The sequence below is a fragment of the Pteronotus mesoamericanus genome, unplaced genomic scaffold (genome assembly GCF_021234165.1).
Source record: "Pteronotus mesoamericanus isolate MK-2021 breed Mesoamerican mustached bat unplaced genomic scaffold, CSHL_Meso_final scaffold_371, whole genome shotgun sequence".
NCBI lineage: Eukaryota > Metazoa > Chordata > Mammalia > Chiroptera > Mormoopidae > Pteronotus > Pteronotus mesoamericanus.
The window spans coordinates 2,004,449-2,019,408 of NW_026555314.1; the positions used below are offsets into that span (position 1 = coordinate 2,004,449).

The 14,960-nt window shown below is 49.9% G+C and overlaps 1 protein-coding gene across 4 annotated transcripts in view; it reads right to left on the reverse strand.

Moving 5' to 3' along the window:
• Nucleotides 1–14,960, reverse strand: part of MED15 (mediator complex subunit 15) — a 53,341-nt gene that overhangs the window by 19,897 nt on the left and 18,484 nt on the right. For 2 of the 4 annotated variants that reach the window (XM_054592816.1, XM_054592815.1), the window contains exons 2-5: nt 12,655–12,742; nt 6,229–6,280; nt 4,494–4,523; nt 2,774–2,986 (exon numbers count right to left, since the gene is read on the reverse strand). In XM_054592816.1, coding sequence (XP_054448791.1) covers nt 2,774–2,986; nt 4,494–4,523; nt 6,229–6,280; nt 12,655–12,742 — 383 coding nt within the window. Of the gene's footprint in view, nt 1–2,773; nt 2,987–4,493; nt 4,524–6,228; nt 6,281–6,512; nt 6,709–6,787; nt 6,846–12,654; nt 12,743–14,960 lie in introns of those variants that run through there. The other 2 variants (XM_054592817.1, XM_054592818.1) reach the window with 2 other exon arrangements.

A 14,960-nucleotide genomic window follows, 5' to 3' on the forward strand; every position in this document is an offset into this window, starting at 1 on the left:
TTCAGATCTGGTTGGTCACTCCTGATAGTATCACAGGGCTTGTTCATTTGGAAGTCATCCTTTATTTCTTTAAGCATGCCAAGCCCATATCTAACAATTGCTGTGTGTGCGGTCCCTGGGAATTTCCACATCTGTTTATTGTTTCTGTTCCTCCTCATGGTGTCTTCGCTTCCTTTCACGCCTGCTGATCTTTGTGGGTCCAGTGCTTGACCTTAACTGCAATTCCCACAGTCCTAATCTTGAAGTATTCTCCTCCAATCTGCCCTTGCTTCTCGGGGAGCTGGGGATGCCACAGGACTCAGCACAAATCCTGCTGGATGGAGGGATCCCAGGCTTGCTTTCCCCCATCTTGCAGCGGGCCAAGGCACGGCAAGGCAAAGAGCGTCCCCTACCTTCTGCGAGCCCAGCAATCCAAAAAGCAGCCTACCCAGGATCTAGTTATCCAGAAGAAGGAGGGTTCCTCAGCACCCAGTCTGTCAAACAGCCAGAAACAGCACTTATTTTTTTAAAGTCGGTTTTACACACACAATATAAAATTCATTGAGGAACAAAAATGTACAGAGTGATAATAAGTCTCACTCCAACCCTTCACCCCAGCCCACAGCCTCATCTGCAGTCAGCACTCAGGTTTCCTGCGACCACCCTGGTCACATGGAGACTACCACCGCGCACCCCGCGCTGCACTTTGAGGGCCGTGGCGAAAACTGACAGCCCTGCCCTCTGGGGGCACTGGATTAAGGCTTGAAGTGAGATTTGGAAAAAATGTGAGAAAGGGATAGCAAATGCGTATTGGGCCATGACACCTATTTCAGGTAGTTTAGGCAGCAAGAGTACAAAGGCAGGGAGGGAGGGTCTCAGAGAGAGGCAGCAGCAAGGCAAGAAAGTGGAGAACCCACTTCAACCTTCCTCTGGTGCCACACGGGAGACCAGGTTCCTCAGAAGCTGAAAACAGGATGTGGGTCAAGGTCAGACTGGGGAGGGTGCTGGCAGGATACCAAAGCTTTCGCCACTGAACTGACAAATAATGTCTTAGGTGTGAGATTGCAGGACAAATCATGGGGACATTCTAAGCTCATACATATAAAACTATTTATTATAAAATATGTTTGTGATAAAAGAAATTCAACCAGTACACCAGAGTATAATGTAAAAAGGAGCCAAAGCCACCACCTTTCCTGCACATTCTTCCATAAGCTACCTTGTATGTGTATCAGGCATGCTGATAAGACAAAAGGGACAAAGGAGCTCAAGATGAAGAACCGAGTGAAGAACTAGTCTGACTGCAAGACATCAGTAAAGAGAAGAGAATGAAGACCCGAGAAGGAAGGGGATGTCTGTGGATGGAAGGTTCCAGTGCAGAAGTGGGTCAAAATGAGGACACATGTGGCATCTGAGAAGAGCAAGGCAATGCTAGTACAGGGTGCTCAGCGGCAGGCAGCCTGGGCTCAACCCCAGCTCTAGGCCGCACTACCCAATGGGCAAAGCAGAGGCAGCCAAGAGAGGGCAAAGACACTGCCTTCTTCATAGGGTTACTGTAAGGACAACATGACAAAAATACATCGAAACACCACCAGCTGTACACGAGTGTTCACAGCAGCTTTATATTTCTAACAGCCCCAACCTGGAAACAACCCAAATGTCCTTCAAGGGTGAATGGATAAATAAACTTGGTACACTCAGTCCATAGAATACTACTCAGCAACAAACAGGAACAAATTATTGATACAACTTGGAGGATCTCAAGGGCATTATGCTGAGTGGAAAAAAAATGATGTCAAAAAGTCAGACATTGTATGACGCCACTGATATAACACTGGCAAAGTGACATAATTACAGAGACACAGAACAGATCAGCGACTGCCAGGGCTCAGGGTCGGAGGGCAAGTGTGATTATGAAGAGGTATACAACAGCTTGCTGGTGGCGACGTGACAATTCTGCATGCTGACTGTGGTGAGGGCCACTCAAGTCCACACACGATAAAATCTCACAGAACTACACACATGTAAGTGCGTGCACAAGACTGCATATAAAAACTGGTGACATCTGAAAAGTCTACGTGAGTTGACAGTCCTGTGCCCATGTTTATTTCTCAGTTTTGATGATGTACTAAGATGTTATCATTGTGGAAGCTGGGTGAAGGGCACATAGGAACTCTGTGCTATTCTGCAACTTCCTGTGACTCAAAGTATTTAAAAAAAAAAAAAAAGTTCTACAAGGGGAAAAGAAGTACTGAAGACTGCAGTCCTGGAGTGCATTAAAAGTACTGAATAAATGTTTATGAGAATTGAAGGTCCACCAAGACAGGTCCTGGAAAGAATGGGGAGACCCGAGCTATAGTCCAGCTTCTAGAAGGGGCAGCTGAGTGCAGAAGACAAGGGGTTGTGTCCTGCAGCACAGTGCAAAGAGGCTCCTGAGATCGGGGCAGTCCCAGGGTTGTGGGTTGCTAATGGCACTTCTTCAGGACCAAGAACACTCTGAGATATAACTGTTTCCATTACGGCTACACAATACAGCCCCTTGGATGGAGCCCCAGGACACCCCAACCTCCTCCAGGTCCCCCACTCCCACCCAGGGTAGCAGGAAGGCTTCAGTGTCACTCAGCTCCTCTGGTAGCCCACAGAATGTTTGGAGACTTTTCTCTCCATACCGACAAAGATAAAAAGAGCTTCTTGGAGCTTCTCCATGAGTTCCGGGATAGCGTCTTAAGCAAAGGATTAAATGCACGTTGCCTCCAAAGAAAGCAGCAGATTCTCTGAGAAGTGCAGTACTCACTCTGTGGAGTTGCCGTGGACACAACAGCCATGCCATGGGGGGCCATCCCTGAGGTGCCAGGGGGTGGCTGCCCGGAGAGGGTCATTGGCTGACCCATGGCGCCAAGGCCTCCCATCCCGCCTAGGGACTGTCCTGGTCCCCGAGAAGGCATGCCAATTCCGGCTGCTCCCGCAGCAGGTCCTCCAGTCAGGCTCTGTAGTGCATTCATCGGGTCTGTGGGAACACAAGGCACAACGTCTCGGGGAAGTGCCCACTGAATCGGGCGAGGCTCTGAAGGCTGTCAGACCTCATGGAACACACACTTCCTGCTGCCTCCAGGCTCAACTCAAAGTCCCAACAACTGAGAGGCCAATGTCCTGGAAGCCTCCCCAACTGCCTGTCAGGGGGAGTAGAACGCCTTGTGTGTTTTCTACTTCTTCTAGAGCCCTCCTGGGCAGGGAGCATGCCCCACACTCCCAGTCTGGCCTGTACCAGGATCCTGCTGCTGAGGGACAGACTTGCCCTCCAGGGAAGGTGGGGGCCCCCACCCCTTCTGGCTGTACAAACCTTCCTGCCGGGTGAGCACACAAAGGCCCTTCTCCAAGTAAACAAGAACATGGGGCAGGGTTTGGGGGGGCGGATTTTTTCCAGGGAGGTTACACGTCTCCTTGCACACCAGGAGGCGACCTCTGCTAACGTGCAGGACCCCCACTGAGGAACAGCTCTCGGGACACACTCCGATATCCAGGGCCACCATACCCAAACAAGTCAAGGCATGAAGGAGAGGCCCAGAGAGAGCTAAGGAGCACTACAACACTCGTCAAGCCCGCCGGGTCTGCAGACTCAGCTCGATGATCAATGCTGAACGGGGACGAGGAATCTGATGCTCTCGTCACATGCTCTGGGCGCACACTCTCATGAGTCTAGGCTCATGGCAAACATCTAGCTGCAGAGAGGTGTGGCCTGGCCTAGGCACCTTGCTACAGAACTGGGTACCCAAGGACTCTAACTCTAATGCCAAGAACCCAGACATCCTCCTGGCCCTGTACTCTAATCCCACCTGGCCCCCAGCTGGCTGAGAATCACTATTCATGCAAAGAGACCCTGAGAGGAGATGGGGCCCACACAGGCAGGTGCAGTTAGCTCAGCTGGGGCAAGCATGGGCATTTAGCATACATATGCGGTAGGCTGGCTCTCTTCCTGACAGACTAGAGTTTATTTGGTCACCTTGGACCTATGTTCCTTCACTGGCAGCTCAGTCACTGAAACCAAGGTTGAATCATCAGACAGGGTCCCCCTATGTGTGATGAAGCCTTGAAATTAAAAAATAATGATAATTTTTAACAAAGAAACTTTGTAACTTAAGAAAGATAATTCTTTTTTAAGAACTACTATATGCTGTTAAACTGAATATACCATGACAGTTCTCTCCCAGAAAGCTCAAAATTTTAGATAATGTCTCAATAACTCCATGAGTTTATATAATCTTTTTGCTGGACAAAAACTGTATTTAAGTGAAATGCAATGGGGCAGCATCATCTTATAGGCACAGGAAGGGGGGGGACGGGGAGTGTGGGCGCAGCTCCACAATCCTCACGGCCAGCCAGAGGTCCTCTCTCTGCGAACTTTGTCCTCTAGTTAACAGCTAAATCCCAGACACACGTGGCATCCGCAATCTCATTCCTGCTGCCCCAGATCCAAGGTTGGGAAAAATTAGAATTCAAAAAGGAAAAATTCTTACCACTGACAGAAGCTTGAGATTTCTTGTTATCTATATTTAAAAAAAAAAAAGTAAACAAAGTTTTATATAACCACATATTTCCAAAGTCAGTTTTACAAGCATTTGCCCAGAGGTCATTTGCTAAAACTGGGCTGACCCTGCCTAGAAACTAGATAAAACATACCTCAGAGCTTCAGTGAATGTGTGTGCATGTGAGCACACGTGCGTACGTGTGTCCCACTCCTGGCAGTGCCAATGCACGAAGAGGCTTGGGGGAAGAGGCTTGGCCCACGGTCAACCTGCGGCCTCAGAGAACAGTCCCCAGGCAGAGGCTCACTCACTCTGGGCCCAGTCTAGCTCTCCTTCCTTCCCAGGCCCATGGTCTCAGCTCATGCCCTGAGCCACAAACACAAAAACTACAGGGACCCAAGACGGGCCCAGAATGATGCTGAGAACGTGACACCTCCATTGTCAGCCTACACTGGTGAGGCGGCATCTCCATTTTTTAGAGGAAACTGAGGCTGGCCAAGGCAGGCTGGAAGCCACATCTAGCTGGCCCCAGTGTCAGGTGGGATGCTGCCACACCAGGTCCACCCTCAGGCGAGGAACCAGTGAGACGGCTGTGGACACCCTAGTCCACACGGTTGTGTGCACCAACATACCAGGGTCACCCCCTGAACAGGCCAGCCCAGCCCCAACAAGCAGAGTCTCTGATCAGGACAAACCAGGGCGGTTCACCCAGGCTGCTCATTCCCCAGGCTCCTACTTCCATCTCCTCTTGTTCTATACTCCATAGGACTTCCCCAAACACAGCAAGAAAATGAAATCAAGTGACATTCACCTAGCTGGCAGTCCTGGTAAAAAGTTAGTGTGGAAAGAAGCAAAACCTACTGGCCACACAGGGGCTCTGGGGTTCTCCCTTAGCCCAGGATCACTGACAATGAATCTGCAGCTGCCTCTACAACTGTGGGAACAGCAACTGGACCTACCAAGCGCACCCTCCAGGGGCAGGCTGCGCCAGGAGCCCATCTCCCATGGTAACAACCGCAAGCAGACAGGAGGTGCTGCTGCCTGAAACCACAGCGTGCCCCACCAACCCGTTTCCTGTAGAGACTGCAGCCATCCAGGACCACTCACTGTCTCCACAGGAGACCACCAAGACCCTGACCTTGGGATGCAATGACATTCACTTCTGAAGAGCCATGCTACTGCTAGGCCTGGCTGATGGGGGCCACAGCAGGACCCGGGGAATCAGAGGAGATGGAATGTGGTAGGACCTGGGTGTCCCTCACCATGGCAAGGAGCCAGAGGCAGGGTTGAGGAAGCTGGACTCAGAAGCTTCCAGCCTGACAGGAACACACATTTAGGTCAGGCCTCTGTGGGCCAATAAAACCACCTATTAGGGAAAGAAGTTTCTATTCCCGGGTAAACTGCTTAAGAACTGCCTAGAAATAAAAGCAACAGTCCTTTTTTAAAAGGAGATTAAATGGATAAGCAAAAACAGCAGTCCAGTTTAAACCGCTTTGAGGTTAACATTTCCATTATGCCAAACTCAGCATTTTTGAGGCTGAGGCTGGTGGGGGGGGAGGGGATGGGAAATATAGAATCAAATGCAAAGCAATGAAGAACTTTCCAGAAAGCAGGCATTTTTACACAGACATTCTAAATCAGGCACCGTGGCCAAGTAAGCCTCCACCGCACAAGAGGACCAGTCTCTTAACAGCAATCACAACCAGAAATGTAAAGTTTTACTTACGAATGTCTCGAAAATGGATAATGAGCCTGGCCACGAGAGAAAGGTATTCGTCCTAAAAGTAAAAACAGGAAGCAGTTTAATCCAAGATGAAGAAGTGAAGCCACTGCTGTCCCTTCCCACCCCCTTGCCACCAAGCTGCGGGCTCTTCCTGAAAGGCTGCGGGGCCCAGGCGCCCGCGCACCAAGGACGGTGCTCTGCCCCGCGGGGCCTCCCCTGGAATCTCTCGCAGAAGAAAGCCGTCAGGGCTCAGCAGGGCTCAGCAGCCGCAGGCCAGCAGAACGCACAGAGAAACAGAAAAACAAGGGCACCGAGACTTCAAGCTGCTGCTCCTTCCTCCGGCTGTAAACACTCCACCGATTGGGCCGAGTGCTAGCTCAGGCGCCCCTCTTTTCACAGAGGGGACAGTAGGTCCAGTGGGGATGAGGGGCTGTTCTAAGGTCACAAGGCATATCAGAAGTAGTCATGGGCGGGTCGCTTTTGTCTTTGCACTATTTGTATTGAAGTACTTTCGCTTTTAATACCCAGCCTGTTGCTTTTTCACTGCTGACGTCACACTTACATGCAAATCTGGATGTGTGCCCCTGGCTGTGCTTTTGGAGATCTGTGTTCATCTGAATCTACAACACAGGCAAGGGAGAGGACACAGGGTCACTCAAGGGTGGCAGGTGAAGGCCACGGCTGAAGGCCCTCTTTGTCCCAGCTGCTGTGTTTCTGGAACTGCCCAGCAGGGCCTGCCTTCCACCAATTGTGCTCTTTGCAACCAAGGACACCCACTCCCGGGTGTTCCCGGGAAATCACTGCTGTAAATTTGTCCCGTAGTCAACAAAGGGATGTCTGAGTTCAGATCTTATTTCACAGGCGCTGAACATCCTCCCCCTCCTCAAAATGCCCATCCTCCCATCAAGGCAGCCCCAAAGGTGCAAAGCCTTCACTGTCTGCCCTGCTCACATGACCCTCCTCCTAAGTCTCTGAGGGTCGACTTGACAGCAGACTAGTGAGACAAGGCCTAGGACCCAGCCACGGCACCTGCGGTAGAACGGCCCCAGGACACGCGCCTGTGAGCCCAGGGACACACAGTGAAGCTCTGTCGTAAGAATACCTCCAGGGAAAGGGAAATAAAATGAAAGTGGTCTCAGATGAATATAAAACTCTAAGTACACTTTTTAAATCTTTACTATCCCTCATCTATCTCCAAACTTGAGCCACCACTTTTTCAGCCAGGGAATCAGCAGGGGAAACCATGAGGGGAAGGTCCCAGGAAAGGCGGAGCTGGGTGATGAGCACACCCAAGGAGGCAGGTACAGAGAGAGGGAGAGCCAGGCTCTGCCGGAGCCAAAGGACACTTAGGATGTTGTCAGCACTACGGATTTCCAGCTGCCCCGCCGATTTCTAGCAGGAAAGATGATGTAATAGGAATGGAGGGGTCACTGGAGTCAGGGCTCCCGCGTTTGGACCACCTGCTGAGGCTGCCCCTGGAAGGACAGCACTTTGGTGAGCAAGTAGCAAGGAAGGGGCAGGGGGCTGTCTAAAGGAAGCTCAAGAAACAAGGCGGCCAAGTATGAGGTGACGAGGACTGGGAGCTTGCCAGGCCTCTGTCTCTGATGTCTTGTTAGGGCTTTGGACCATCTTTCAGATGGGCGATACCTTAAAAGAATTTGTAAAGTTTTCTCCATTTCCATAAAAGGTAAAACAAGGGAAGGAGGTTTAAAAAGCAACCAGATATTTTTACTGAAACACAAGATACAGTATATGGGGCTCAAGAGCACATCCCCAAAGCCCTTCCCATGGCACCCGGAATGAGGGCTCAGAGCCAGTGGGCAGGTGCCACCATGCAGCAGTCCCGGCACCATTCCCTGGTGCAAGGCAGGGACGCCAGCATAAGCTGCTCCTGCCTGAGGCTCTCGGGACCAGACCAGTGTGAGGAGACCTGAGGGGGAGGGAAGGAAGACAGGATGTAACCACCTGACAGGAGGAAAGGGCGCAGGACACAGTTCGGTCACACTGCTGCCAAGGGGCTTTCTTACAGGTTAAACGCATCTCCGAAACTCTCGCACAGGCGGGGTCCCTCAGGAACCACTGGGGGCTGAGTGCTGCGGGCCCGCTGCAAGGCTCCTTTCCACAGGAGGCCCAGGATCTGACACCGCACCTCCCTATGGACATAGTGTACCTGCTTCACAGGTCAATGTGAGGTCAAGTGAGCTCGCGCAGGTGAAGCACGCAGAAAAGGGCCTTGCAAGGGGACATCACCTTAGTGGGAACAAATGGGGTCCGGCCATTGTACCTGGAGCCAGACCATGGTAAGCGGGCAGGGCTGTACCGGGGGCTGGTCACATTCACACGGGAAGGATGAGCCCACACCAGGTGATTTGGTGAATCCTTTTAGACAAGTGTACTCAGGGTTTTCCTTGCCCTGGGCAGCCCTCTAGCACCTCATTTTCCTTCAGCATGGCCACTTGTGGACCTGCCAGCTTGCTGGAGTTCCAATGGCAGGTCAGCCCCTTTTCTATGGCCTCCTCCACTTCCCAGCCCCTCCTGAAATCCAGAGAAACAGAAATCACTCTTCCCCATCCTTTTCTTGCCCCAGGGCCCACCTTTTAAATTCTTTCACAGCCGCTCTAATGAGGTCGCAGGTAACAAGCATGCCAGATGCCATCTGACCTAGAGTCCTCCCAGTTTCCACCTGTGATGTAGGGCCACACTGACTGGTGTGCGGCCCCATGAAGAGCTTGAGCTGTAGTGAAAAGCTGGGCGCCAGGCCACAGTGCCTAAACGGTGTGTCTATCTCTGTAAAAAAGACAGGAGATTCCAACACCTCTTACACAGCTCTCTTCCAAACAGGGCCTCATCTTGGAATTAGGGATTCACTATAGAGCCGGCTTAAACAAAGGACATGGGACTGAAACTGCTAAGGTCTAGTGTGTGGGCTGAGGAAAGACAAAGGCCGAGATGGCGAGGGAAGTGTTGCCTGCCGGATGCTCATGCTGGCACTGCACAGGCTTATTCTGCGGCAGCCAGGCTCTGAGAGGGCCACTGGCGATCACTGGCTTCTGTACACACATGCCGTTGCTCGCATCAAAAGATGGAGGTGATTCCTACTCCCCTGAATCTGCACTGGCCTTCGGGCCTGCTGTGTCCACAGATCGTTTTCGGACTTCTGAGAACAGGCAGCTTCCACTTCCTACTCCTAGGAAGCCGGCTGCCATGCAGTAAGAAGCCCAGGCTATGCTGCTGGACACACTACGTGGGAGGAAAACCAATGTACAGACATAAGAGTAAAGCCTTATGGACCATCTGACCCAACACAGCTGCCAGCCAGATGCAGTTACACGAGAGGTCACAAGTGAGACCAACAGAATGCCAGATGGGCAATTCCAACTGTCCCAGTTCCTGACCCACAGAATCAGAAGGAATAACTCATTGCTTTAGACCACTAAGTTTTGGGGTAGTTCCGTATGAAACAATATATAACAAACAATACTGAACCAACAAGTTCAGCATTTCAAAAGTTGAAATAGCTCAATAAGCCCTCATCGAAGTTCTTTTCATTACAATACAAACTAACAAAAACAATAAAAACATCATCTCATCCCCCAAATATTTGAAAATTATATATCTAATAAGAGACTTGTGTCCAAAATATATAATGAACTCTAACAGTCAAACAATAAAAACACCACGAATCCAATTTTAAAATGGGCAAAGGACTTAAATAAACATGTGTCCGAAGAAAATACACAAATGGCCAACAGCACATGAAAAGATTTTCCATATCATTAGTCACCAGAGAATCAAATCAAAACCACAATGAAATATTCCTTTACACTCATTATGATAGCGATAATTAAAAAAGACAAACAATAACAAGTATTGATGAAGAGCAGAGAAATTGGAACCCCATACACTGTTGTTGTGAATGTAAAATGATGCAGTTGCTTCGGAAAAGAGCCTGACAGTTTCTCAAAAAGTTAAATGTAGTTACCATATGATCCAGCAATTCCACTCCTAGGTACATATCCAAGAGAAATAAAATAAAAAACTTATACACAAATGTCCATAGCAACATTATTTATAATAGCCAAAACGTGGAAACAATCCAAATGTCCATCAACTGATAAGTACATAGAATATGGCATATCCGTATGATGGAATATTACTTGGCAATTAAAAGGAATAGAGTACATGCTATGACATGATTCAAGAATGAGCCTTGAAAATATTATGCTAAACAAAGGAAGTCAGTCACAAAAACATATACCATATGAGTACATTTATATGAAAAGTTCAAAAAGGTCCAATCCACTGCAACGAAAAGCAGATAGTGGTTGCTTAGGGCTAAGGGTCGAGGGAAAATGGAGAATAACAGAATGGACATGGAGTTTCTCTTAGAAAATGTTCTAAAATTTAGATTGTGGTGATGGTGGAACAACTCTTGTGAATATCCTCAAGACCACTGAATCATATACTTTAAACAAGTAAATTGTAAAGTATATAAAGTAGATCTCAATAAAGTTGTTATGGGGTGGGAGGGAGAAAATGCTTACTATATATACCCAGAGCACAGAGCTCTCCCTTGTACATACACATACTCACAAATACACACTCATGTGCTCTGACCTTTAACACCCAACTGTATAGATGATTTCTGTTCTGGAACCTGCCTTTTCTAGCCAGTCATCTCTACCTTTCCATTTCACAAAATGTTCACCCCATCGCAGCATGCAGACCATGCTCAAATTTCCCCAAGTCACCTCTAGGTGTCTTGCCAGTGGTTTATCCAAACAAGTATCCAATCAAGGGCCATAAATAACATTTGCTTTTAACTGGTGACATATGAGCGTATCTTAGAACTCCAGCACTGTACTGAGGCACAAGGTGCTCAGAACACACCCAATGCACCAGAGAGGGGACTGGAGGTCAGGATCTATTGGGTTAGTCAAAAAGTTTATTTAGTTTTTTCTGTACAATGGCTCTAGTAGTGCTTAGATGTCTTTAACTTCATTCAAAACAATTTTGTTAGACTGTATTGTGACAGCTGTCATATCAGTGTGCATTTTTAAAAAAACTATCAAAATTGGTTAAATTTTTTAAAAAGTTTTTATTTATTTACAGACAGAGGGGAAGGGAGGGAGAAAGAGAGGGAGAGAGACATCAGTTGATTGCCTTTTGCACACCCCTAACTGGGGACCTGGCCCACAACCCAGGCATGTGCCCTGACAGGGAATCAAACCAGCGCCCCTTCAGTTTGTAGGCCAGCACTCAATCGACTGAGTCACACCAGCCAGGGCAAAATTGGTAAAATTTTGTGTGGTCATTTTAATACTGAAGATGGAAGAAAATAAGTGACACTTGTGGTGTACTATGCTTTATTATTTTAAGAAAGGTAAAAACGCAACTGAAATGCATAAAATGATTTTTGCCGTACATGGAGAAGGTGCTGTGACTGGTCGAAAATGTCAAAAGTTTGAGAAGTTTCTAAGTACTATTGACATTGTGGCCAAAGAATCCTTTGCTGTGGGGCTGTCTTATGCATTGGAAGATGTTTAGCAGCACCCCTGGCCTCTACCCACTAGAGGCCAATAGCAGGAGATAGCCGACATATTCAAAATATCCAAATCAATAAAGTTATTGGTGAAAATGAAGAATGTGTCTTTTATTTTACGGAAAACATGTAACAAACTTTTTGGCTGACCCAATATACTAAAGAGGACAGGGAAGGTGTAGTGCAGAACAAGAGCCCCAGGCGTTAGTCCCACCTTGCACAAGCTGGGTGACCTTAGACAAGCAGCCTGGCTTCTTTGTGCCCGTTCTGCTTCATTTCTAACTAAAACAGCTCCGCCCTAGGGGAAGTGCATGTATGGAAGGAGGTGGCCAGCCCAGGAGGAGTGCTCACACTTTGGAAATCTTTCCCAGCTCCTCCACCAGTGACACTCCTACCCCTGGTGCCTTGATCAAGGCCTCAATCTTCACTAGCACCACCTTCATCACTTGACAAAAGGGGACAGGAACTCTTCTGGGGCCACGTGTCAGGCCCCTGTGGGGCTTAGGTGAAGACCCCCTGGTAGAGCTGACGCTGAGGCAAGAGCCAGTTCTTACTCAGAGCACTCATCCCTTCTACAGGAGCAGCTGGGGCCCAAGTGAATGCCCTACAGGATTCCAGGGCGCGGACCACAAATGGAGGGTGCTCATAGTGAGGTCTGGGGTCAAACGCTGGGCCTGCATCCTGGGAGTGCACCCAGTTACCTCCCCGTACCTACACCATCGACACAGGGAAGACCCACGGAGTGCTGCAGGCAAGGCTGACAGCGCCTGTGACCAGTGAGCAGCCACCCCATCCCCACTCCCCAGGCAGAGGGGCTTCCAGAGTCTGCATCACACTCTCCCTTTCCTGAGCCTCTCTGCCATGGGCTCCGCCCACCAGAGTCTTACCCGGGTCTTGGCCTTTAGGAATACATGGCTCTCCATTTCCTTGCTGGATTTACTATGGGCCACACCAGCTTTTCTCATGGCATCCTCGCTGAAAGACAAAAAAAGAAGAAATGTTGACACACGTATGTGTCTGCTCCTGCACAGTTCCTGGCCAGGAGGCCCTGTACAGCAACTGCCCCTGGGTGGAAGGGGTCTGTCCCCCAACACGCCAGCCTCACTGAGGTCCAGGAGAAGCAATAAGGGAGGGGTGCTCAGCAGAGCGATGAAAGGTGGCTGAGCAAGGGAGTAAGGGAGGAGGGCCACAAGAAGGAACAGGAAAGGCGGTCACTATGAAGCAAAACAGTCACCACTGGCAAGAGTGGGCAGAGGGGCCAGGGCCTAGGGATAAGTCACAAAATCAGGTACACATTAGAAGGCTGAGGGGCCGGCCAGCCTCTGCTTCCTGCTCTCTGAATGGCCTGGGTCCCCACCCAACTCTGGCATTAAGAGCAGTGGGATCCCAGCTCAACTCTCCTTCTCTGACAAGTCCTCTCTGAGTCTCTCCCAAGGCAAAGGGGGATGTGCAGGTTCTCCAGAGGGGACCCAGGAGACAGACCACACACATGAAGAAAACATTTTAAAAGCACATTTGCCAATACACGTACAATAAAAGATGAAATCCCATCCCATCATGTCAATGCTCTGCTGGGATAGAGCCATGTACATCAGCTGAGCTTCAGCTCCCTTGGAATGGTACTGCCCACAAATGCCCGCACACACACAGTGCATGTGTTAGACAGGAAGGGGCATCTCAGGCTTGGGTCCCAAAGCCTGGCCCCTCTCCTCACAGGCTGTTTTCTTCCCTGAAGGACAGGTCTCCCTGCCCGTCTCCCCAGCACTGGGACTGCTGGTAAACAAATGAACAAACATGTCAAGGCTCTGCTGCCTCACCCAAGTGAATTAAACAAGTCCGGTCCAGCTGGGCTAGAAAGCCTTCTGACCATTCCAAACAAACGAACCCCAGACTCCTGAAAGAGCATGCACACGGGACTGCAGGATCAGATTTGTGATTCTTAAGGAAATCCCAGAAAGGAGGCTAAATACTAAGAGATGGACAAATCTGCATTCATGTATAAAGAAAATTAAAATGCCTCTGACCCATCACACTGCTGGATAACTCATTCAACACATGTGAGTTTAGGGTCCCTGCCCTCTGCTTCCTCAAGCCTGCATGGGAGGCAGCAACAGGTTCCTGCTGGCAGAGCCCCTGAGGTGAAGCAGATGCATGCACAAGGGGACGTGTGACCGGGACCACAGGAGAGGGGCGAGAGGAATGATGCACGGGGGAGACTCAAGATCCAACTCACAGGGAAGTGAGGCTGGCAGGCCAAGGACTCAGCACCCGTGTGAGGCCAGCACTCCACACGTAGACATCGAGAATGTCACCTGGTAGGCTCTAAGTCACTGAGCACTTCCGACCAGAGAAGTGACTGAGCAGACCTATCATCAGAAGGGTGCCTCACCTGTGTCCCCCAGGAGAGTGCTGTGTGAGGCAAACCCTGCCACAGAGCCAGGGACCAACAGGGTGACCCAGAGCAGGGCAGGGGACACGGTGAGAGGGCACTTGCTGGCCAGCAGGAGAGCCTGGAGGCAGACTAGGTGAGTGTGGAGGCTGTGGGTAGAAGGTGCAGCCAGGAGCCAGTGTGAAGCACGGAGAGGCAGAGAGGGGTGCTGAGATGTCTGAAGATGAGACTGGGTCACACAGATGGGCTCTTTGCCCAAGAGCAGCTCTCCCCAGGGGCTCAACTAGGCTCCTGGCTGCCTAAAAGCTGTCCTCCTGAGCTGCTGCCTGGCCATGCTCTATAGGGTCAGCAGACTCATAGGCCCCACAGACACAGAGCATTTTTTTAAAAATACTTTATTTATTTTTAGAGAGAGGGGAAGAGAGGGAGAAAGAGAGGGAGAGAAACATCAATTGCTTCCCTCTTGCACGCCACGAACGGGGGAACTGGTCTGGAACCCAGGCATGTGCCCTAACTGGGAATCGAGCCATTGACCCCTCAGTTCAAGGGATGACGCCCAACCCACTGAGCCACACAAGTCAGGGCCAGACACTGTGCACCTTCACTACAGCAAAGACACCTGAACATCCACAAAGCTTACACACAGACACTGGTTTACTGTAATAGCTTTTAGGTGTGGGGGACCTCACCAGGCCCAAAGGAACCAGACACCAGGGGATCTGCTAAAGGAGCCCTATCCCATCCTGGTCAGAGCAACATCACGGGCGACAGAGATGGCACGGGCACCAGCTGTTAGTGACTCAG